This window comes from Lissotriton vulgaris, chromosome 2_1 (assembly GCF_964263255.1).
Source record: "Lissotriton vulgaris chromosome 2_1, aLisVul1.2, whole genome shotgun sequence".
NCBI lineage: Eukaryota > Metazoa > Chordata > Amphibia > Caudata > Salamandridae > Lissotriton > Lissotriton vulgaris.
Window position 1 is genome coordinate 211,624,008 of NC_141687.1, and position 24,029 is coordinate 211,648,036.

The window sequence follows — 24,029 nt, forward strand, 5'->3', positions numbered from 1 at the left end:
GCGTTAGGGTCTTTGGTGAGGGAGAGGATTAGCTGGGTGTCGTCTGCATAGGAGATGATGTTGAGGTTGTGTTGTCGCGCGATGGATGCGAGGGGACTCATGTACACGTTGAAGAGGATGGGACTGAGTGATGATCCTTGTGGTACGCCGCAGATGACTTCGGCGGCCTCTGATTTGAATGGGGGGAGGCGGACTCTCTGGTTTCTTCCGGCGAGGAACGAGATGATCCAGTCCAACGCTTTTCCTTGTATTCCGACGTTGCTGAGGCGTTGTATGAGGGTGGTATGACAGACTGTGTTGAAGGCGGCGGAGAGGTCAAGTAGGATGAGGGCAACTGTTTCTCCGTTGTCCAGTAGCGTTCGGATGTCGTCTGTAGCAGCGATGAGGGCGGTTTTGGTGCTGTGTTTGGCTTGGAAGCCGGACTGTGAGGATTCGAGTGAATTGTTGGATTCAAGGAAGGCGGCGAGCTGACTATTGACGGCTTTCTCGATGACTTTGGCCGGGAAGGGGAGGAGTGAGATGGGGCGGTAGTTCTTAAGTTCAGAGGGGTCCGCTGTGGGTTTCTTCAGAAGGGCGCTGAGTTTGGCATGTTTCCAGCTTTCTGGGAAGGTAGCGGAGTTGAAGGAGCAGTTGATGACATCGCGGAGATGGGGTGCGATGATGGAGTCTTCTTTGTTGAAGATGCGGTGGGGGCATGGGTCAGTTGGTGAACCTGAGTGGATGGAGTTCATCAGACGGATGGTGTCTTCAGTAGTGATTGGGTTCCAGGCGCAAAGGTTGTGAGAGTGCTGTTTTGGTTCGGAGGTGGGTGGAGTGGATTGTTCTTTGGACAGGTTTTCAAAGCTGTTATGAATGTCGGCGATTTTGTTGTGGAAGAAAGAGGATAGAGAGTCGCATAGGTCTTGGGAGGGAGTGATGTCGTTGGTGCCGGCGGTGGGGTTGGTAAATTCTTTGACGATGTTGAATAATTCCTTGCTGTTGTCGGCGTTGTTGTCGAGTCGATCCTTGAATGCTGATTTCTTGGTGGATCGGATCAATTGGTGGTGTTTGCGGGTGGCGTCCTTGAAGGTGGTCAGGTTGTTAGTGGTTGGGTTTTTTCTCCAGGTTTTCTCGAGGGTACGACCTAACTTCTTGGATTTCTTAAGGTCATCGTTGAACTAGGGGGCCTTTTTGCTACCTTGTTTGATCTGGTGGTTTTTCAAGGGTGCTAATTCGTCAGCGCTGTGGGTGATCCATTGTGTGAGTTTGGTGGCAGCTTGGTTTGGGTCCGATGATATGGCGGGGGGGTTATGGTTAAGCGCTGTGAAGAGTTGGTCGGTGGTGATTTTGTTCCAGTTTCTTCGAGGAATAGGTTGTGGTGGGATGTGGGTCGTGGTCTTTTTGTAGCTGAAGTGAACGCAGCTGTGGTCCGTCCAATGGAGAGCTGTGGTGTGATCGAAGAAGATGTGTTTGCTAGAGGTGAAGATAGGGTCGAGCGTGTGTCCGGCTAAGTGGGTGGGGGTGTCAACAAGTTGTTTGAGTCCGAGATTGGCCAGGTTGTCTAGAAGGGTGGTGGTGTTGTAGTCGTTATTCTTTTCAAGGTGGAAGTTGAGGTCTCCCAGTAAAATGTAGTTCTCGGAGGTGAGGGCATGTGGGCTGATGAAGTCAGTGATGTCTTCGTTGAATTGTGTGCGGGTTCCTGGTGGTCTGTAGATGAGGGTGCCTCTAAGTGTGGTCCTGGGGTCGGTGTGGATCTGGAAGTGCAGGTGTTCGGCGGTCGCGAGGTTATCGTCGGAGCTGGTCGTGATTCGGATGGACACCTACTAGACCACATCTTTACTAATCTTGGAAATATAGTATGCGTTCAGCCCAGTTTTGTAACATGGTCAGACCATGCACTACTGTCCTTCTTGTGGTCCCCAGTAACACAGACCCACAAGGCCTCCATTCTAAAAAAGGTTAGTCGAGTATGGTCTAGATTACCCACTGAAAAATGAGAGGCAGCCCTGAAAAGCTGTTCGCCCGCACCCCATGAGGACCCGGTTGCAGCTAATGAAGCCTTTGATCAGTGGATCAACTCCACACTAGATCCTATTCTCCCAAAAAAAGAGCTACGGCATAGAGAGGGTCCCAATAAACAACCATGGTATTCCAGGGAACTCAAGGAACACAAACAACTGTGTAAACGTGCGGAAAGGAAGTGGAGAAAGAACTACGCAGTTGCTGCGAAAAATGAATATAGGTCAACTCTGAGATCCTACAAAACTCTAATAAAAACCACACAAGCCGCATATTATCAGAGCAAAATTGCGGAAGCAGCTAACGCCCCCAGGGAAATTTTTAATATCTTTCAATCCCTGGCAACCACACCCAGGACTATTAGTCCTATTCAGAATCCACAGAAACACTGTGATGAGTTAGCTATCTTTTTCGCATCTAAGGTGTCTAACATCTATTCCGGCTTTGCATCAGTGACAGACACCCCAGATAATTGGAAGAGAGGAAAAAAGGAGGACCTGGATATGGACTCTAACCCATCAGTAGATCTCAAAGCCTTTCCTCCATTGGATCTGGCTGAAGTGGATAGTCTCCTTAGTAATCTTAAATCTGGCTCCCCGTTAGACGCTGCCCCCCCGGCAGTTCTTAAACAGGTATCAGGGACAGTATGCCCTGTGATAACGCAGGTCATCAACGCGTCTCTGGCCTCCGGTGTAGTGCCCCCCAAATGGAAGAAGGCCAAGGTCAGAGCTTTGCTTAAGAAACCTAGCTTAGACCCTGAAGACCTGGCCAACTATAGGCCTATTTCACTATTACCAACTATCAGCAAAATAGCTGAAAAATGTGTGAATCAGGTCCTTTCTTCCTTTATTGAATCCACGGAAGGATTGCACCCCACCCAGACCGGGTTTAGAGCAAAACAAGGAACAGAGACAGCCCTGGTAGCAGTAGTGGAGGCAGTTAGGGGTATAGTGGATGCAGGAGGCTGTGCTGCGGTGGTCCTGTTGGACCTCAGTGCAGCCTTCGATACAGTAAACCACTCTCTTCTGCTGCATCGGCTGCATCTTACAGGAGTCTCTGGAGTGGCGATCAAATGGCTCCATTCTTTCTTATCAGACAGAAGCTTCTCTGTCTTTGAGGGAGAGGTGTCATCCAGCCAGCTGCAACTGAATCACGGCGTCCCCCAGGGCTCTTCCCTCAGCCCAACTCTGTTTAATATCTATATGAGACCTTTGGCTGAGGTGGTTCTTCCCTGGGGAATCCAACTCGTTACCTACGCCGATGACACGCAGCTGGTGGTTTCCTTGGTGAGGAACGATGTTTCAAATCAGGGGATCAACAATCTGACCCCGTGTCTCACCAAGGTTCTGGAATGGATGACTTCCTCCTTTTTAAAGCTAAATGGGGCCAAAACGGACATCATGCTCCTAGGTTACAAGGCCCCAATTAATCTTGACCCTTGGTGGCCTCACTGCCTAGGACCCCCCCCAGCACCCAAGACTCATTTAAAAAGCTTAGGGATCTGGCTAGACTCCTCTCTAGGATTTCAATACCAGGCAAAAAAGGTAGCCGGAACCTGCTATGGGCTGCAGAGAGTCTTAAAAAAAGTGTTAGACCTTCTGCCATTCGAAGCCAGAAGACTGCTAGTCCAGTCATTGATTATGTCACGGCTGGATTATGCAAACGCCGTCTATATGGGGGCCCCAGTCGGCACCATAAAAATTCTGCAATCTGTACAGAATTGTGCTGCTCGACTGCTCATGAAAGTCCCTAAAAGATGTTCAGCAAAAGCCGCACTTCAATCCTTGCACTGGCTATCCATCAAGGGAAGGATAACTTTTAAGACCATGTGCATGGCGCATAAATCCATCCATGGTGCTGGCCCGCCTATCCTGGATCCCCTTTTTCGTCGCCACCAATCAGTGAGATCTCTGAGATCCAACCAGCGGAACTTGCTGGTAGTTCCCAGGATGAAGCTGGCCTGGATGGGTGGCCGTCGACTTTCGGTGCACGCAGCTAAAGAATGGAACGCACTCCCAGATGTCATCAGGCATGAGTCAAACCACCTTGCTTTCAGGAAGCGCTTAAAGATGCACCTTTTCCAATAGTGTCTTTATTTTCCCTTGTCTTACAGCGCTGGGATGCTTAAGAGTAGCCATGCGCTATAGAAGAAGGTATTCATTCATTCATTCATTCATGGTGTTCTTATGGGCGATGGCGATGCCTCCTCCTGTTTGGTTGGTGCGGTCTTTTCGGATGATCTTGTAAGCGTCCGGGATAGCTATGGCGATGTCGGGCGCTGATGAGGCGTTCATCCAAGTTTCTGTAAGGAAGGCGACGTCCGGCGATGTAGTGTCGAGTAGGTCCCAGAGTTCAGTGGCGTGTTTGTGGACCGAGCGGGTGTTCAGCAGGATGCACTTCAGGTGGTTAGAGTTGGAGCTGTGTTTGGAGGAGGATTTGGTGTGGGTCCTGATGCAGGCGAACTTGCAGGAGAGGCAGACAAATGGTCCGTGGGTGTGTCCTGGGGTAGCTACGCAGCATTGTGGGGTGCGTCCGGGGTTAAGGGCAAGGAGAGTAGCGGTGTCATACGTTAAGCGAGTGGAGTGGGTATTGCGAGGACCAGGGGGTCTGGAACTGGGCGCAGTCCAGGCGCGGACGGGCGTAAACGGGCTTACCTTTGGCGCGCCTGGGGCGCGTCCGCTGCGCGCAAATGCATTTGACATAAGTGGAAAGTGGAGGGGAGGATCGAGGGAGGGTCAGGCGGGAGCGGGGTAGAGGGGCGGGCTGGAAGGCACAACAACAACAAGATGGCAGCAATAACGAAAGGAAACCGGACGAGGTTGGGTTGGGCAGAGACGCAGGCACAATCAGGCACAGATAAAACAGAGGAACACAATGCGAGCATGTAAAACCGCTACGCTGGCACACAAGCGCTGCAATATGCAAACACAATAGCGTTACTCTCTAATTAGGCAATGCGGCAATTTCAGATGATCAGGACGGAGCGCAGTCAAAATTAAAGCACCAGTCAATGCTAGAAATGAAGCGCTACGATACCAGCACCAGCCAATGTTAGAAATGAAGTGCTACGATACCAGCACCAGCCAATGTTAGAAATGAAGCGCTACTATACCAGCAGGAGCCAGGGAGCGAGGGGAGCGACCGCTACTGACGGAGTCAGAACGGTCACCAAAGCCAAAGCGTAGGGCCATGGCGATGGCCATGGCCTTGTGGAATCCATTCATCTGCCTCTGTGTCGCAGACAGCCCCCGAAACTTGGGTTGTGCCAGGACAAGTTACAACATGGACTCTGACATTGACAAACTTCAGAAGAGAGATTGAGAGGCATGGTGATGCCCTTGCACCTTCTCAGGAGAATGTGAGATGCTAGAAGGGGCTGCTGAGTCCGGCTTGTTTTTTTTTATATTTCTCTTCAAACTTACCTGGAAATTTAGGAGCGTGCTAACAATGAACCTCAGGATCCTGTGACTTTTGGCCCTGGACTTGGACTGGTCTTGCCGCTGAGCCTTACGTTCCTTGTAGCATAGGGTTTTGCCTCACAGTCTCATATAGCCTTTGGTTTCATCAACGCGTAGTCACTGCAAGCACCACAAGCAAACATGAAGAGGACCTCTCAAAGATATTTGTTTTAGACCATCCTTACAGGGCTTAAAACCGGTCATTTTGAGAGGCAACATCACCTTTGCCCACACAAAACAATTGATGTGAATTGTCTGAAAGTTATGAGCAGAGTATGGGAGTGGCATTTGTATAGGCTCTGCATATCATTTTCGGAGTGGAACTGTGTCAGTGCTCAGTCATCTACCAACGCGCTGAGGTACCTTCTGGGTTCACTTTGACTCCTGGGGAATATTTAAACAAGCATTTGCAATGCAATAGGTCTCGCAGCATTAAAGTTTGAGTTATTGGCATTGTGTATGACAATGTGTTGCATACATTTTTTAGCAAACTTTGAATTGGTGAGCAGTTTGAGTGTGTGCAAGAGTATGCTGTTGCTCACAGCTGTTATTATTCACACAGCTCTAATGATGCACCTCACCACAGGGCTGACGCAGTTATTATTCACAAAGCTCTGATGATGCACCTCAGGCACGGCCTCACAGCTGTTATTATTCACACAGGTCTGATGATGCACCTCACGCACGGCTGACGCAGTTATTATTCACACAGCTCTGATGATGTACCTCAGGCACGGGCTCATAGCTGTTATTATTCACACAGCTCTGATGATGCACCTTCGGCACGGGCTCGCAGCTGTCATTATTCACACAGCTCTGATGATGCATCTTAGGCACGGGCTCACAGCTGTTATTAACACAGCTCTAATGATGCACCTCACGCACGGGGCTAACGCAGTTATTATTCACAAAGCTCTGATGATGCACCTTATGGACGGGTTCACATCTGTTATTATTCACACAGCTCTAATGATGCAACTCACGCACGGGGCTAACGCAGTTATTATTCACAAAGCTCTGATGATGCACCTCAGGCACGGGCTCACAGCTGTTATTATTCACACAGGTCTGATGATGCACCTCACGCAAGGGGCTGACACAGTTATTATTCACACAGCTCTGATGATGCACCTCAGCCACGGGCTCACAGCTGTTATTATTCACACAGCTCTGATGATGCACCTCACGCATGGGCTCACAGCTGTTATTATTCACACAGCTGTGATGATGCACCTCACGCACAGGGCTGACGCAGTGTCAAGGCAGTGCAGCATGTTCGCTTGCTGCGCTGCATGAACTCTTTGCAAATATACCCCTAGTTAAGTATGCTGCGAGGATTATTTGTGAACATCGCCTAAGGAACCATTCATTTGTCAGCTGTTTAAACTTGAGTCTTGGTAAAGTTCTGTGTGCCTGGTGGAAGCGTGCACTGACGCCTGGTGGTGTGTGTGCATGGTAAAAGCGTGCACTTGTGGCTGGTGGCGTGTGTCTGATGAATGCGTGCATTGACGGCTGGTGGTATGTGTGTGTGCTTGGTGAAATTGTGCGCTGGTGGTGTTTATGCCCGGTGAAAGCGTGCACTGATGACTGATGGCGTCTGTGGTTGGTGAAAGTGTGCACTGACGGTGTGGTTCTGTGTGTGGCTGTATGTGTTGTTGTGTGTGTGTGTGTTGTTATGTGTGTTGTTGTGGTTGTGTGTGTAGTTGAGTGTGTGTGGTTGTGTGTGTTGTGTTTGTGGTGGTGTGTGTTGTTGCGTGTGTGTGTGTGTGTTGTTGAGCGTGTGTAGTTGTGTTTGTGTGTGTGGGGCATCCAAAAGTACAGCTACACCAGGAGACCTACAATAGACGCAAAGAGACAGAAGGGGTCAGAGAGAGGGAGATCATACCGTGGTGCAGAAGAGAACACAATGCGACATGGGACACACATGGTAAACGTGACGAAGAAGAGACAGGGACATCTTGGTATACAGACTGGCAGAGAGTAGACACTCAGAATAGAGACACAACAGGGGTCGGACACAGGGAATACAATCAGAGGACCAGCAGAGGACAGACTATAGCAGAACAGAGACACAAACCTGAAGACATCTTGACAGAAATAGAAATGCCAATTTAAAGCGGTGCCCGTACTACAGTAAGTGGTTCAGTCCCCAATATTTACTACATACATGCAGTTAGATCCACTCCCTTTCACAATAGATTAGGCCAAGGCCCTTAAACATTGAAGTGCCACGCAATGTTCAAGTTTCTGCAAAGGAAGCGCTTGAAATAGCCTTCTTAAAGTGCCAGTAAAATCCTGAGCTCTTACTCCGGTCACGGAGTTTTTGCTGTGAGGAATCGAGCCGGCCATGGTAATTTTCGCCCGATTCCGCCCGATTCCGTTTTTTGTCTGCGAGTGGAGCAGGAGGTGTCTATGGACGCCGGTAATGAGCGCCGTTGTGTCGCAGCAAGGCACCAAGCTCCGAGGGGCCACAAGCTGTTCTGAGTTTGCATCTGAGCTCCTATCTGGACAGAGAGGACGGCGGAACGAGACGGGAGGAGCCTTGAGTTGCTGACACGGAGGAGGACGCTACGGCGCGCGCACTCCTGAAAACGAAAGCTATGGTGGGGGCGGGACTTCCGTCTTGTGCGCGAAGCCCGCACCCACGAGTGCCTGGCCCGAGGAGCAGGGTGACGCGGGGCTCCCATGCCCGAGGGAGAGCCCAGCGGAGGCTGTAGATCTCGGGAGTGGCGGTAAGTGCCCTTACTTGTAGGGGGGTGACAGGGGGGGGGGTGCGCTCGTGTGTGTGTGTGTGTGTGTGTGTATGTATGTGTGCGATGGGGGGGCTTTGGTGCACGTGTGTGTGTGTGTGTGCGCGCGAGTGTGTGTGTTTGTGTATGTGCGCGTGTGTGTATGTGTCCGGGGGTGTGTGTCTATGTATGTGCGTGCGTGCATGGGCGCTCGGGGGAATTGTCAGGAGAAGAGGTGCGGCGTAGACAGAGTGTGAGGCAAGGTGGGGGAGGGGTGGGTCTGGGGTGGGTGCAGTATAGTGTGCAAAGGAGAGAGCGGGTGAGGGCGAGGCACTTGGTCGGCATGCAAAGGGGGGCGAGAGTGCCGGGATAGTGGGAAATTGAAGAACATCAGCGAGGTGAAGAGTGGGGTGGCATAGCGAGCGCTGAGCAGGGCTGCTGCGGAAGGGACATGAAAATGGTTGATCACTGCATGCAATATGACTGTCGACGGCAGAAAGGGGCTTCAAAAGATGGGAGGGGGGACGCTGGGATCCTTGGATTGCTTGCCCAGGACGGTGGGGGCAGACATGGCGCTATTGGGGGTTGGGTCCAGGGGGGAGATAGACGGGCAGCTGCAGGGGGTTAAGCGCTGTCGGGTGATCGCGGAGCTGCACAATGGTGCATCAACACTGCCTTCTGCAGCGGGGGGGGGGGGGGAGTTTGAATTACGCTATTGGTGGCTTCATCTGTCAAAATTACCTTTGTTATGCCGGGGGAGGGGGTTGCGGAGGCCGAGTGGCGGAGAGTGATGCGCAGAAAGAGGGGGGATCAGCTTCGGGACATTAGCATGGGTCCTGCTAGCTGATGGGGAAAAGTAACAGACGAAGAACGGGAAGCGCGCAGAGTGGGTAATGCTGGTAAAATTTTAAAAGAATGGGGGGCCTAGCAAAGACTGAGCAGGGCTGTGGCGGAAGGGAGAAGAAGTGTGTTAGTCATTTCCCACAAGATTAGCGGAGTAGCAACGGCATAAGGGGCCCGTTTGCTGGAGAGTTTTTGAGAGGTGCGCATCTGTCGGCGGGGGGGGGGGACGGGCTCTCGTATTGGTGGGGCTCTGTTTTCGGAGGAAGGACTCGGGTGGAGACAAAAGGTGGATGTGTGTGTGTGTATGCGCATGCGTGTGTGTGTGTCTGCGCATGCGTGTTTGGAGCTTCCCAGGAGACAGCAGCTGAGCGCGTGGCCCGCTCAGATCGCCTCCTTGAAGAGGCAATGCGCGCGGCCAGGTGCTGTCTCCTGGGAAGCAGACCCAGTGACAAAAGATCTCTGGCGGACACAGCGCTAACGCGCTGTTACGCCACGAGACCTAAAAAGTAAGGAATATGTTGTAAGTCATCTCTACCTAGGTTTTATGCTATAATGATTTATGTACCTTTGTGACTTTATTTAGCCTTCAATTTCTTCAAATAAGTCTTGAAAATGTAGCCTTACTTAGGCTATGATGTTGTTACCAGCATTTTATAATGTCAGGTGTAAAGTGATGCAAAGCAATCCAGTTCGCAGTTATTATAACATTTACGACTATCAATTAAGATCCTACAATGAAGAATTAGAGACCAGCGCAGGCAGTGATAAAACTGAGACAATATCAATTTAGCCCTGCTTGACAATGAAATTATAACAGTTGAAGTTCTTGGGGTGCAGAAAAGGCTTCATGACCCAAGGTATCAAAGATGTGGCCGAGTCCTACAATGGTGTGGTCTTTGATAATACTACAGACAATGGGTCTGAATCTCCCAATGGTAGATTACTGAAAGGTATGTGGAAACAAGATATTCAATACTTTTTTTTTTCTAGTCGAGAAGACTTATACCCATCAGAAAACTGCATCCTCTACTCTGCCATCAATGCATTTTATAGAGATTATACAGGAACACGTCATACAGATTCACCTGTACCCTTATTCCTTGCTCTTCATCAATTAAGGTCTACGGGTGTTCAATATTTGGCCTAATGGAGAATCACTTACAGATGCTCCTCCAAATGGTCAGTATGTAAATATTAGAAGCTGTGTTTGTGAGGGTTGTCTGCATGAAAAATAAGCTGCACTTTGAAATGAGTTGTCCTATAAAACAGATCCAGAAAGCCACTGATGACAGATGCCAGTACACTTAAAACTTTAGCAGCGAGCAGACTGAGTAGCCTATCAGATCCTATACAAAAAAACTAATTTTGAGTAGAAATAGCTACTATACTCTGCAGCTTTAAGCGGCACCAAATACCTTACTCTATAGGGGTTCCTTTACTCAAAGTGCATTAAAAAAATCTTAGGAGGTTCTTCAGAACACATCCACTCACTGACTAAGACGAATAAATAAATAGGCGGATATGCTGCTAAAGTATACGAAATCTTATTGCTTCTTGAGTTAATATAATGAGGTTCCTTGGCCAGAATTTTGCTATCCACATTTAATGACAAAAATAACAAGTTCAGTTATTACAGAAGAATTGGACATTGTTTCTGGAATGCAACTAACAATGTGGCAAAGAAGGAACTGGATTTTAAACGAAATTGCTTAAACAATGGGGAAAAACATGGGCATTTGGGTTGGTTCAGAAAGCATGGCATGTGCAAGCCACATCAGTCAGAGTTAGGACAAAAGTGAACAACTTGCTTCTGCCACGTGTAGGTCAACAAATGCATTCCACTCAATCCATCAATGGAAACACACTTTGGTCACAGACTGGCTAACATGGGCGACTCGCCCCATAAAAATATTGCCCAGATGGACAAGTCCACTTCAGCAAGATTACCTAGCAGAACACCTTGCAAAGCTGAAATGTGGCAGTCCGCCAAAAACCAATATGAGGGTGCAGCATGAAAAATCGCTGGCAAGAGTTAGAGCAACTAAAAAAAAACAATATGTAAGAAGATCAATATCAGAAGCTGGAAGAAGTAAAAGATAAAGCAGAAGGAAAACCCGTAGGAGACAATTGGTAACCTTACGAAACCAGAAAACGTGCAGTTCAGCTAGGCGAACCAAACTGAATGACACACCAGGTATGGGAACACATGGAGAGAAATATTGCCTTTGAGCTGGAATTGGTATAGTCCAAAGCTCCGTTTTTAATATAAAATCAGGGCCTTCTGTGGTCCTATTACAAAAAATACAAAATTTGAAAAAAATATTGTCTAAGGGTGCTCGTGGAAGACAATTTCTATGGACTGGAATCTAGAGAATGCTAAAGTGATTCTGGTATTTTACTGACCTCTGCTGGTCGTTTTCTATCAAAAAAAGTTGAATAGAGGCAGTTGCCAGAATTTTTTTTAAGAAAGTCCCTCAGCAGAAAGCAATTCTGGTATTTACTGACCTCTACTGGTCATTTTCTATCGAGACAGTTAAATAGAGACAGTTGAACAAGCAGAAAGCAATTCTGGTATTTTACTGACCTCTACTGATCTTTTTCTATCCAGGCAGTTAAATAGAGGCAGTTGAACAGAAACAAAAGTCCCTAAGCGGAAGCAGACAAGTCCTAGGGATGATCTCTAGAGCCCACCAAGTACATACACATACAAGTATATACTAAAGTATAAACAAGAGGTCTCGAGTGCTTGACCAAAAAAAGGCAAAAACCGAACACTGCAGAATTAATAGCAGATGACAGCTTGAGACATGCCTCACAGCACCAGGCACCTTGAGATACTGCCTAAAGTAGATGTAGAGGGTGCACAGCTGTATAGCAAAGAATTCTTTAAGAAAATGGTTCTCTTAGTGGGGTGCACTCCTTGGATGCGTTTCCGTCGAAACGTCAAACTAAATCACAAAGAGTCGTGTGCGCATGGAGCATGCGGGTACATCCCAAGGAGGCACACCTGGGTGGTTCAAAAACAATGATTCCACTGTAGGATTGAAAGTTTTATTTTTGTTCAAATTATACTTTTTAGAAGTTGATGATATTTGTATTCATATCAATAACGTTCGATTTGTAATCCAAAACTCATTTCAAGCATGTAGCTCCGATGCATTTCGGGCTAAAACGCCCTTTTTCAAGGAGCGCTGAAAGAAGAAGAGATTAACAGTGATTGGAAACGTGCGGTTGGGCTGCACAAAGAAAAACACCTTAAGTGATAGAGACTAGGCTGGCCGCTCGCCACTTTTTCCCGCCGCTAGCCCCCGGTGGCCCCGCCCACCTACGGCCCATTGGCCCTGACGCTAGCCCAGCCCAGCTGACCCGCCCTCCCGTCCCCCTCTTAAGGGGAGAGCCTGGTTGACCGCGGGAGTGACCGCTGTGCCTTTCTCAAGGCCGGGTCACCCCCTTGCTCCCCACGCCTGCTGCTCGCCAGCCTCCTTGCGTCCTTGCCAGCCTCCTTGACGCCGTCCCCCCCCCAGGCCCCCGAGCAGCCCAGCCACTGCAGAGCCGGCCGCTCGCCACTTTTTCCCACCGTTGGCCTCCGGTGGCCCCGCCCACCTCCGGCCCATTGGCCCTGACGCTAGCCCAGCCCAGCTGACCCGCCCTCCCGTCCCCCTCTTAAGTGGAGAGCCTGGTTGACCGCGGGAGTGACCGCTGTGCCTTTCTCAAGGCCGGGTCACCCCCTTGCTCCCCACGCCTGCTGCTCGCCAGCCTCCTAGCGTCCTTGCCAGCCTCCTTGACGCCGTCGCCCCCCCAGCCCCCGAGCGGCCCAGCCACTGCAGAGCTGGCCGCTCGCCACTTTTTCCCGCCGCTAGCCCCCGGTGGCCCCGCCCACCTCTGGCCCATTGGCCCTGATGCTAGCCCAGCCCAGCTGACCCGCCCTCCCGTCCCCCTCTTATGTCGCCCCCTCAGCGACCGTGCAGCGGACGCGCGCAGCGGGAGCACCGATTGAGCGCCGAAGGTGCGCCAAATGTAAGCCCGTCCGCGCCTGGACCGCGCCCAGCGCTCGAACCCCTGGCCCCCGCGGACCCCAGGCCACCCGCCGGACGTACACCGCCGCCACTCTCAACGCGCTCAACACCGGCCGAGTCCCGGGATGCTACCGAGCCACCCCGAGACGCACCCTTTAGCTGCCACGCCTGCAAGTTCACCTGCATCCGGACCTGCCTCGCACCAGCACCCGCCAAGCCGAACACCAGCAGCAACCACCTCAAGTGCATCCTGCTCAACACTCGCTCCGTCCACAGACACGCCATCGAACTCTGGAACCTCCAAGACACCACAGCTCCTGACGTTGCCTTCCTCACGGAAACCTGGATGAACGACTCCTCAGCGCCCGACATCGCCATCGCCATCCCAGAGGGATACAAGATCACCCGGAGAGATCGCGACATCCAGACTGGAGGAGGCATCGCCATCATCCACAGGGAGACCATCCACATCACGACCAACACCGACGACACCCTGACTACCGCCGAACACCTACACTTCCAGATCCACACCGACCCGAAGACCACCCTCAGAGGCACCCTGATCTACCGACCCCCGGGACCACGCACACAATTCAGCGAGGACATCGCCGACTTCGTCAGCCCGCATGCCCTCCCCTCCGCTGACTACATCCTCCTAGGGGACATCAACTTCCACCTGGAGAACAACAACGACCGCAACACCACCACCCTGCTCGACAACCTCGCCAACCTCGGACTCAAGCAGCTGGTGTCCACCCCCACCCACCTCGCCGGACACACCCTCGACGCCGTCTTCTCATCCAGCAAAGACATCGCCTTCAGCCACGCCACTGGACTCCACTGGACGGACCACAGCTGCGTCCACTTCAGCTTCAGAAAAACGACGATCCACCACCACCAGCAACAGGTTGCTCGAAGAAGCTGGAACAAGATCACAGCCGACCAGCTCGCCGCCTCCCTGAGCCAGCACCCTCCCGCCAGCTCAGCGAACCCCAGCCAGGCCGCCGACAACCTCACAAAGTGGATCAGCAACTGCGCGGACGAACTCGCCCCACTGAGGACCCCGCCCAGCAGACCCGGCAGCAAGAAGGCCCCATGGTTCACCGACGAACTCAAGAGCTCCAAGAAGAACTGCCGAGCCCTCGAGAAAGCCTGGAGAAGGGAACCAACACCAGACAACATGACCACCCTCAAGCTTGCCACCCGGAAGCACCACCAACTGATCTGCGCCACCAAGAAAACTGCATTCAAGGACCGGCTGGACAACAACGCACACAACTGCAAGGAACTCTTCAACATCGTGAAAGAGCTCTCCAACCCCAACGCCGGAAACAACGACATCACCCCATCGCAAGACCTCTGCAACTCCCTCGCCTCCTACGTCCACAACAAGATCGCGGACATACACAACAGCTTCAGCACTCAACCGCCGCGCGCCACGACCGAACCACCGCCCCCCACTACCACCCTCCGCGCCTGGACTCCGATCAGCACCGAAGACACCGTCCGCATGATGAACTCCATCCACTCCGGATCTCCGACCGACCCCTGCCCTCACCACGTCTTCAACAAGGCCGACGCTGTCATCGCACCCCACCTGCGGGACATCATCAACACCTCCTTCGACACCGCCACCTTCCCGGAGAGCTGGAAGCACGCTGAACTCAGCGCTCTACTAAAGAAACCAACAGCGGACCCCACCGAACTCAAGAATTACCGCCCCATCTTGCTCCTCCCGTTTCCAGCCAAAGTCATCAAGAAGACCGTCAACAAACAGCTGGCCGCCTTCCTCGAGACGAATGGATCCCTCGACCCCTCACAGTCTGGCTTCCGAGCCAACCACAGCACCGAGACCGCCCTCATCGCTGCCACCGATGACATCCGAGCCCTTATGGACAACGGAGAAACAGCGGCCCTCATCCTCCTAGACCTCTCCGCGGCATTCAACACTGTCTGCCACCGCACCCTAGTGCAGCGCCTCAGCAACGTCGGAATCCAGGAGAAGGCACTGGAATGGATCATCTCCTTCCTCGACGGAAGAACACAGAGAGTCCGTCTACCACCGTACAAGTCAGAGGCCACCGAAGTCATCTGCAGCGTCCCTCAAGGATCCTCGCTGAGCCCCACCCTCTTCAACGTCTACATGAGCCCCCTCGCAGCCATCGCACGCCAACACAACCTCAACATCATCTCCTACGCTGACGACACCCAGCTGATCCTCTCCCTGACCAACGACCCCGCCGTTGCCAGAGCCAACCTTCACGAAGGGATGAAAGACGTAGCCGAGTGGATGACGACCAGCCGCCTGAAACTGAACTCAGACAAGACGAAGTCCTCATCCTGGGCTCCTCGCCCTCCGCCTGGGACGACTCCTGGTGGCCCCCCGCCCTGGGCACCGCACCCAAACCGACAGACCACGCACGCAACCTGGGCTTCATCCTGGACTCCTCCCTCTCCATGACCAGACAAGTCAACGCCGTCTCCTCGTCGTGCTTCAACATCCTGCGCATGCTACGGAAGATCTTCCGGTGGATCCCCACCGAGACCAGGAAGACGGTCACCCAGGCCCTCGTCACCAGCCGACTGGACTACGGCAACGCCCTCTACGCCGGAACCACCGCCAAGCTCCAGAAGAGACTCCAGCGGATCCAGAACACCTCAGCCAGACTCATCCTCGACATCCCACGACACAGCCACATCTCCGGACATCTGAGAGACCTGCATTGGCTCCCCGTCAACAAAAGAATCACCTTCCGTCTCCTCACCCACGCACACAAAGCCCTACACGATCAAGGCCCGAGCTACCTCAACAACCGCATCAACTTCTACGCTCCCAAACGCCACCTCCGATCAACCAGTCACGCCCTCGCCGCCGTCCCCCGCATCCGAAGAACGACAACAGGAGGAAGGTCCTTCTCCTACCTGTCCGCCAAGAACTGGAACTCCCTCCCGACCGACCTGCGCCTGACCCAAGACCACCTCTCCTTCAGGAAGAAGCTCAAGACCTGGCTGTTCGAGCAGTAGCAGCACCCCCCTCCCCCCAAGCGCCTTGAGACCCTCCGGGTAAGTAGTGCGCTCTATAAATGTCTTTGATTGATTGATTGATTGATGGTGAATAAAGGTAAATAATCACATGCCGAAGTTGTAAAGGGAACGTAAAAGACAAGAATAACGTGCAAAAGGCTAAAAAATGAGTGAGATGTGCCAGTTAAGAACAAACTAGAGATGAATGTAAGGAAATAAACAAGGGTTAAAACGAAGTCGGAACATGCTGCCGTAATGGCGTGCACCGGGGAAGTACGAGTGTCAACGCTAAGCGCGTTGTTGCGGATTTAACACGAGGCGGGAGTGTAGACTTACTTCATGCAGGAAAAACATGCATCTCGCAGTTAGCGGTGCTGGCGTGCTGGACGTGTTTGAACTACGGGAGGTGTGGTATATAAAGGGGGAAGTGTGATAAACATAGAAAAGGAGTGAAGTGCATAACGGTGGTGGCCATATTGGAATGGGAAACCCAAAAGTGAATTAACCTTTAGGAAGAATGCAAGTAAACAATGCAAGTAACAACATCAAGATACTGTAATATGATCACAAAAAACAACTATATTCAACGCGGTCATTGAGTCCATTAGGTTTAAGGGTCTGCAGTCTATAAATCCATTCCAATTCTCTTTTCAAGAGAAATTTACGAATGTCAGTGCCCTCTTTTTTAGAAGCTGTCTCTAACACAATGAACTGAAGTTGAGCGATGGTGTGGCGGAATTCATTAAAATGTACGGCTATGTTGGACTTTTCATTTCTGGTACGAATATTTGACTTGTGTTCGTTCATGCGTATTTTGACTTTTCTCTCAGTTTTACCAACGTATAGTTCGCCACATGGGCATTTTATGGCATAGATTAAGTTCATGGAATCACAAGTTGCGTTAACATGTAATTTGATAGGGTTGCCTTTCATTGGATGTGGTATGACGTTGCCCTTGATGATGCAGATGCAGTTGTTGCAATTTTTACATGGTATAGTTCCTTTGTATTCAACATGACTGTCAGGTGTTTTTGAGAGGATTTCTTTTAGATTATTGCTGCGGGAATATGCAAAAAGTGGTGGATCTTGAAAGCATTCCCTGAAGTCAGGTTCCATTTGGAGAATAGGCCAGAGTTTGAGGATAATTTTTTTGAAGGTGTGGCTGGTTGTTGAATATTTGGATACGAGTAGCCTGCAAAAAAAAAACACCACCTCACGCATGGTACTTGTATCCAAATATTCAACAACCAGCCACAGACAGTCATGTTGAATACAAAGGAACTATACCATGTAAAAATTGCAACAACTGCAACTGCATCATCAAGGGCAACGTCATACCACATCCAATGAAAGGCAACCCTATCAAATTACATGTTAACGCAACTTGTGATTCCATGAACTTAATCTATGCCATAAAATGCCCATGTGGCCAACTATACGTTGGCAAAACTGAGAGAAAATTCAAAATACGCATGAACGAACACAAGTCAAATATTCGTACCAGAAATGAAAAGTCCAACATAGCCGTACATTTTAATTAATTCCGCCACACCATCGCTCAACTTCAGTTCATTGTGTTAGAGACAGCTTCTAAAAAAGAGGGCACTGACATTCGTAAATTTCTCTTGAAAAGAGAATTGGAATGGATTTATAGACTGCAGACCCTTAAACCTAATGGACTCAATGACCGCGTTGAATATAGTTGTTTTTTGTGATCATATTACAGTATCTTGATGTTGTTACTTGCATTGTTTACTTGCATTCTTCCTAAAGGTTAATTCACTTTTGGGTTTCCCATTCCAATATGGCCACCACCGTTATGCACTTCAATCCTTTTCTATGTTTATCACACTTCCGCCTTTATGTACCACACCTCCCGTAGTTCAAACACGTCCAGCACGCCAGCACCGCTAACTGCGAGATGCATGTTTTTCCTGCATGAAGTAAGTCTACACTCCCGCCTTGTGTTAAATCTGCACCAACGCGCTTAGCGTTGACACTCGTACTTCCCCGGTGCACGCCATTACGGCAGCATGGTCCGACTTCGTTTTAACCCTTGTTTATTTCCTTACATTCATCTCTAGTTTGTTCTTAACTGGCACATCTCACTCATTTTTTAGCCTTTTGCACGTTATTCTTGTCTTTTACGTTCCCTTTACAACTTCGGCATGTGATTATTTACCTTTATTCACCATCATTCCACCTAGTCTCTATCACTTAAGGTATTTTTCTTTGTGCAGCCCAACCACACGTTTCCAATCACTGTTAATCTCTTCTTCTTTCAGCGCTCCTTGAAAAAGGGCGTTTTAGCCCGAAATGCATCGGAGCTACATGCTTGAAATGAGTTTTGGATTACAAATCAAACGTTATTGATATGAATACAAATATCATCAACTTCTAAAAAGTATAATTTGAACAAAAATAAAACTTTCAATCCTACAGTGGAATCATTGTTTTTGAACCACCCAGGTGTGCCTCCTTGGGATGTACCTGCATGCTCCATGCGCACACGACTTTGTGACCTTGAGATACTGCAACATAAGTGCTGCAAAAGCACATAGCACTAACGTTTAGGAACACCACAGTATTAGCGGTCAGGAATACTCAGGAGGTGGCAGTGTAGAGTAAATCAAGAAAGAAAAACAAACAGCCTACGGCAAATTATGTGGCAAAGCATTAAGCAGGCCCCAGCAACTCGACAGCAATAGCACTATGTAGAAGGCAGCAAGAGCATGGCATGTGCAGCACTGGATATGTGGAGAAAAGGTACAGGCTAACATGTTCATAGCTTTGCATGAATGTATACAACATGTAAAAATGCTTCCAGCCTGCTGCATTAAGTAATGGCTTGAGAAGCATTTAATTTTAAACCTTTTAAATCAATAGATGACTTCATATTTAATGGTATACTTTCAGACAACAGGATTGCTGAATTTCGCACCTTCAACTAATACAAAATGAAAAGTAAAAGAGTAAGTAATACTACAAAGACAAACACGATTGTTAAACTGTAAAGCCCACCTCATTCCTCGGTTAGAGCCTCTTCCATCCGTGTTGAATCCACCACGCCCTCGTCCTCCCTGTGACCCACCATAGCTTCCTTCTTCTCCATACCTATTCATGTCACGTCGGTTATCTCCTAGAAAATAATAATAAATGTCTAAAAGGAAACCTGTGACTTTCACACCAAAAAACTAGTTGATTCAGTCATCAGAAATGTTGATCAAATGCTCATATATCAGAAATGTTGATCAAATGCGTCCCACCCCGGTTATCAATAAAACCACACACAAGTTATCCACCTGCTTAAGACGATGATCCTTACAATGTTTGGTACAGCAGTTAATAATTCAGTAAAACAGGAGCACACAAGCAGTACATTTAGTCTCCTGTGTTACAAGAAGCAGCAGCACATCACCTGCATCTTCAACCACCCCTGAGGAAACAATTTTAACTAACCTGTAATTGTAGTTCTGCATGGAAAGAGATTACAATTAACTATAGTTCTCCAGCACCAGTATCTTGTATAGATTCCATATACCAGTATGTAACATTTTCTCTAGTAGGATCTTTTGTAGGCTCATAGTCTTTGAACAGATTATACAGGACAATAAAAGGCACAAAACAACGCTAATCTAATGGAAACCGGTTTTTCAACACTGCCATCTCACTTGTTTCACCACTAATGTTGACATTTAATACAAATGGATCACAAGACATTTACATGCATGTTTACACTGGAGTGAGAGAACCCATGTTTTGATCCTTCCTATGCAAACAAGGGTTGACCTTCAGTACCTGTTCAAAATGCTACAAATAGCTATAGCTTCTTTGTAAGGTTATTAGTCCAGTCAATCAAGAATTTGTTTGTTTCCACATTCTCATTTTAAGTAAGAAACTAAAAGTTTAATAAGGTCCATTACCAACATTGAGGAAAGGAGAGTAAATACAGAACATGCACTGAACTAACTGGATATTGACCTGAGGAACTTATGCAAAACAAAAGATTTGATGCGGACATCTTGGATATTACATTCTTACTAGAACGTTATTGGAACTCAAGGGTATGATCCAGTAAAGGGCCAGAAATCGCGGAGGGAAGAAGACCTGCACAAACCATTTATAGACAAGGAGTCGGAGGCTGTGCTGGAGAACCCAAGGTGTTTCTCTAGGAACATATGTTTCACTCTAATATATGATACATTATGCAAAGGGCGTACTGCAAACCGGCTAAAATCAACAAATATTTCACTCGCACGTTTGCCCACGCTGCTGTTTTGCGGACGTGGACTTGTTACACATGCTGTGGGGCTGTCTGCGCCTACAGGGATACTGGAGGGCTGTAGTAGAAGCCCTAGCCCGATGCACGGAGCGCACACTCCCCTTCGAGGGAGACCTGTTTTTTACATCTTTGTCATAGAAGTAAGCGTCATAGGGGGACCTCCGGTTTTCAGGAAAGGTAGTGACGAAGCGGATGATCACGAAAAGGTGGAAATCCACGGAGCCCTCTCAGGTACTAGCATGGCAGCACTTAGCAGCACTGATTACAGGTATGGGAAGGCAACATTGCACCAGGAAGACACATAGGGCCTCCGCAAGATCCTAATTGCAGCAAACTGGGACACAATCCTAAGAGACTTCCAGGGCGAGAATAGCACTGTCGCAGACATGGGGGCTTCTACAAGCGGACACGCCTGAGAGACACTCACAGTACACATTTGCACACGCACCTACACTCCAGAACATGAATAGCAAATAGATATATTGGGTGAAGGTTCGGGTGTTGCTCCAGTCATATTATTACCCGCCTCCCAAGTTAGTAGATCATCACACAGATGCCTGGACAAGCACATCAACGTGGCATTGACATAGATTTGAGCTCTGCATGGGACAACATCGATGAAAGAGAGAGTTAAGTAGACCACCAGGAGACACTGATAAATGTAAAAGCTGCCTGTCAGCTATTACACTGGAACAGGCACTATTATTTTATCATATGCTCAAAAAAGGAAATGTAATAACATGGAATGACAAATGTGAATGGCTACTTTTGTTAATGAAACTTCTAATAAAACTGTTTAAAAAACAACAGAGGCTCATGTCATTAAAACAGATGTCTTAATACTGCCTGCCCGACTGCTGCATCACTGCACTGTGCTGACTCAAGCCAATAATGCTGCATGAAAGAATGAACGCTCTTCCATGTTGCAGCACGCCAAATCTTCTCTAGAGGATCGTATGCGAAAAGGGTTGCTGATGTGGAAATTGCCCTTGAAGAGTGTGCCCGCAGAGTAGAAGAAAGCGGTTTGTCCCCCTTGGAATGGCAGAATTGAACAGTGGCGGAGATCCACCTGGGTATGGAGTCTTTAATCACAGGACTATCCAGTTGAGATGGGCCATCGGCCACAAAAACTTGTGAGTTACGGAACTGTTTGGTGTGATGTGAATAGTACTTTAAACCTATCTAAGTCCAAAGTGTGCAAAGACAGCTCTGCTGCAGTAGTCGGACTGGGAAGAAAGGTGCGAAGGATAATTGGTGTGTTCAGATGAAACTGTGTGGGCACCTTAGGTAAGAATTTTGGGTTCATCTGAAGGATGACTTACCTCTGTAAATCAGAGAAAAGGCTCCTGGATAGTAAATGCCTAAATCCAGCTCAACCTTCTAATGGAAATCAAAGCTAGAAAAGTGGCTACCTTCCACGAGAGAAATTTAGGTCTGATTTATGAATTGGTTCAAACTGTAGTTCAATGAATTGAGAAAGGACAATATGAAGGTGCCACTCAGGTGGAAGAGGTCGCACCGTAGACAAAACTCTGAAAAGGGCTTTCATGAACTGTTTTATTATCCTGGTCGAGCACAAGAATGGAACCTGAAGGGACCATATATATATCTAGATATTGCAGCAAGAGGCACCCTAACAGATGTATGTATTACACCTGACAGAGCCAGAGAAAGTAGATATGGCATGACAGGCTCTGGAGTTGCTTTGAGCGGGTGTAAATTGTGTTATTGGCAACATAAACAGAGCTTTTGCCACTTTAGTCTGTAGGTTTTATTGGTGGATTGTGCTCTAGCACTTGCCAAAATGTCTTTGCAATCCTGAGGAATGTTTAGGTGATGGCATTCATTGAATTCAGGAGCCAAGCGTATATTCCGAGAGAGCGTGGATCCGGGTGCAGGACTTGGCCCTGGTTCATTGTGAGAAGTGTTGGTTTGGTCCGTAGTGGAACTGGTCGGGATTCTGATATTAAGATGAGTTGGGTGATTGAGTACTGCCTCGGTCACTGGGGAGCAATTCAAATAAGTCAGCTTCTCTCCAACCTCATATTGCTGACAACCCTCAGGATCACTGGGATGGGTGAAAAGCGTACTCTTAAATCCCACACCATCTTATCAAAAATTAATTCCTTAATGCTCCCGGGAGCAGGTACCGACTGGCGGCATAAAACCAGCATTTGTTGTTGTGGTTAATGATCCAGATGCGGTTTGAGCCAAAGGTGAAATATCTTGTCTAACTCCTGCTGGTCTAGTTCCCAATTTGTGGCAACTTTCTAAGGATCCGCTGAGGGTATCCACTAGAGTATTGCTTGTTCCTCTTGAGAGTGATGTTGGTAACTGTGAGCTACTCCCTTAAGCTCTGATTCTCCAAGGAAAGAGGAAGGGATCTTGTCTCTCTTTGCTTGTTGACATAATGCATGCTGGTCGTGCTGTCGGTCCGAATCAGCACTGACGAGCCTTGAATGCTAGGGCAAGAAAGCTTGGAGCGTGAGGAAAATGGCCTTGAGCTCCTTGAACGTTTATACGCATGTATTTCTGGTATGCAGATAAGTGAAGACGAAGGGGTGAATCCCTTGGAGAATTCTTCGGAGGCGTGTGAATGAACTTGAGGGTCTGACCATAGATAAGGAGATCTAGTACCCACTTGTCCTTTGTAATCTGTGTCCACTGGGGTAGATGGCTTGTGATATTCGTACCCACAGGGACGGGGGAAGGGATAGTAGCTGGCATGGAATCGAGGTCATTGTTTTCGTGGGACGTGCTGGTTGTTTGTGCATATTCGATTGTTTTGAGTACGCGGCAGAAGGTGGATGGTGGTATTGCTGCTTTTGATATGGAGGGTAATATTGGGACTGGGAAGACTGATATTGGTGGTATTGCTGAGGTACTCCTCTGTAGGAAGAAAAACCCTAGCTTCGAGCTCCTTGAAAAGGATATTTACAATATTGTAATGGGCCTAGTGATTTAGCCATGTCCGTGTCAGTTTTGATGGCCAAAAGGGCGTCATCCATGTGTTTGCCAAATAATGTATCATCATTGTATGGTATATCCAATATTTTAGACTGGACCTCTGGTCTGAATGATGATGACTTCAATCAACCTTGCCATCACAAAACAGCAGCTCCTGCCAACTGACGAAAACCAGTGGAAGCAATGTCCATTGCACAATCAATGATTTCAGATAAAGTGCGCTCCCCTTCCTGTAATATCTTTCTTGCTTCCAATCTTTTATCTTCTTGCACCAGGTCTAATAATAACCCTATATCAGATATTTGCCTACCGTGGTGGCCTAGGATAGCTAAAGAATTAGCTGCATGAATAGACAAGGCAGACATTGAAGAGAAGCGTTTCCCGAATGCTAATCTTCTGCCATTCTTATCGGTAGGCACGAATATTGGTGCGAAAGTATTTTTGGATTGGCGCTATGCCGATTGCATGACCACTGAATCAGCCTTTGGGTGGCCCATGAAACATACAGGAGAGTCGTCAGAGGCTTTTTAATTTTCATCAATACGTGGTACCACGGCTGCTATAGTAGCAGGGTTTTCATGAGCTTGAGGCCTTTGTCGCAGTTAAGAAAAACTATAGGGATGGATCTGATTGATTTGCATACCTGCTCCTTAACATCATTTAAAAAGCAATTGGATTGCTTTACTGACATAGGGAGCTCAAATTGTGGGGC

General features: G+C 48.7%; 1 protein-coding gene across 6 annotated transcripts in view; it reads right to left on the minus strand.

The window, feature by feature from the left end:
- Positions 1–24,029, minus strand: part of LOC147729852 (TATA-binding protein-associated factor 2N-like) — a 601,338-nt gene that overhangs the window by 345,168 nt on the left and 232,141 nt on the right. For all 6 annotated transcript variants that reach the window (XM_086954762.1, XM_086954760.1, XM_086954759.1 and 3 more), the window contains one exon: positions 19,090–19,207. In XM_086954762.1, coding sequence (XP_086810888.1) covers positions 19,090–19,207 — 118 coding nt within the window. The remainder of the gene's footprint in view (positions 1–19,089; positions 19,208–24,029) is intronic.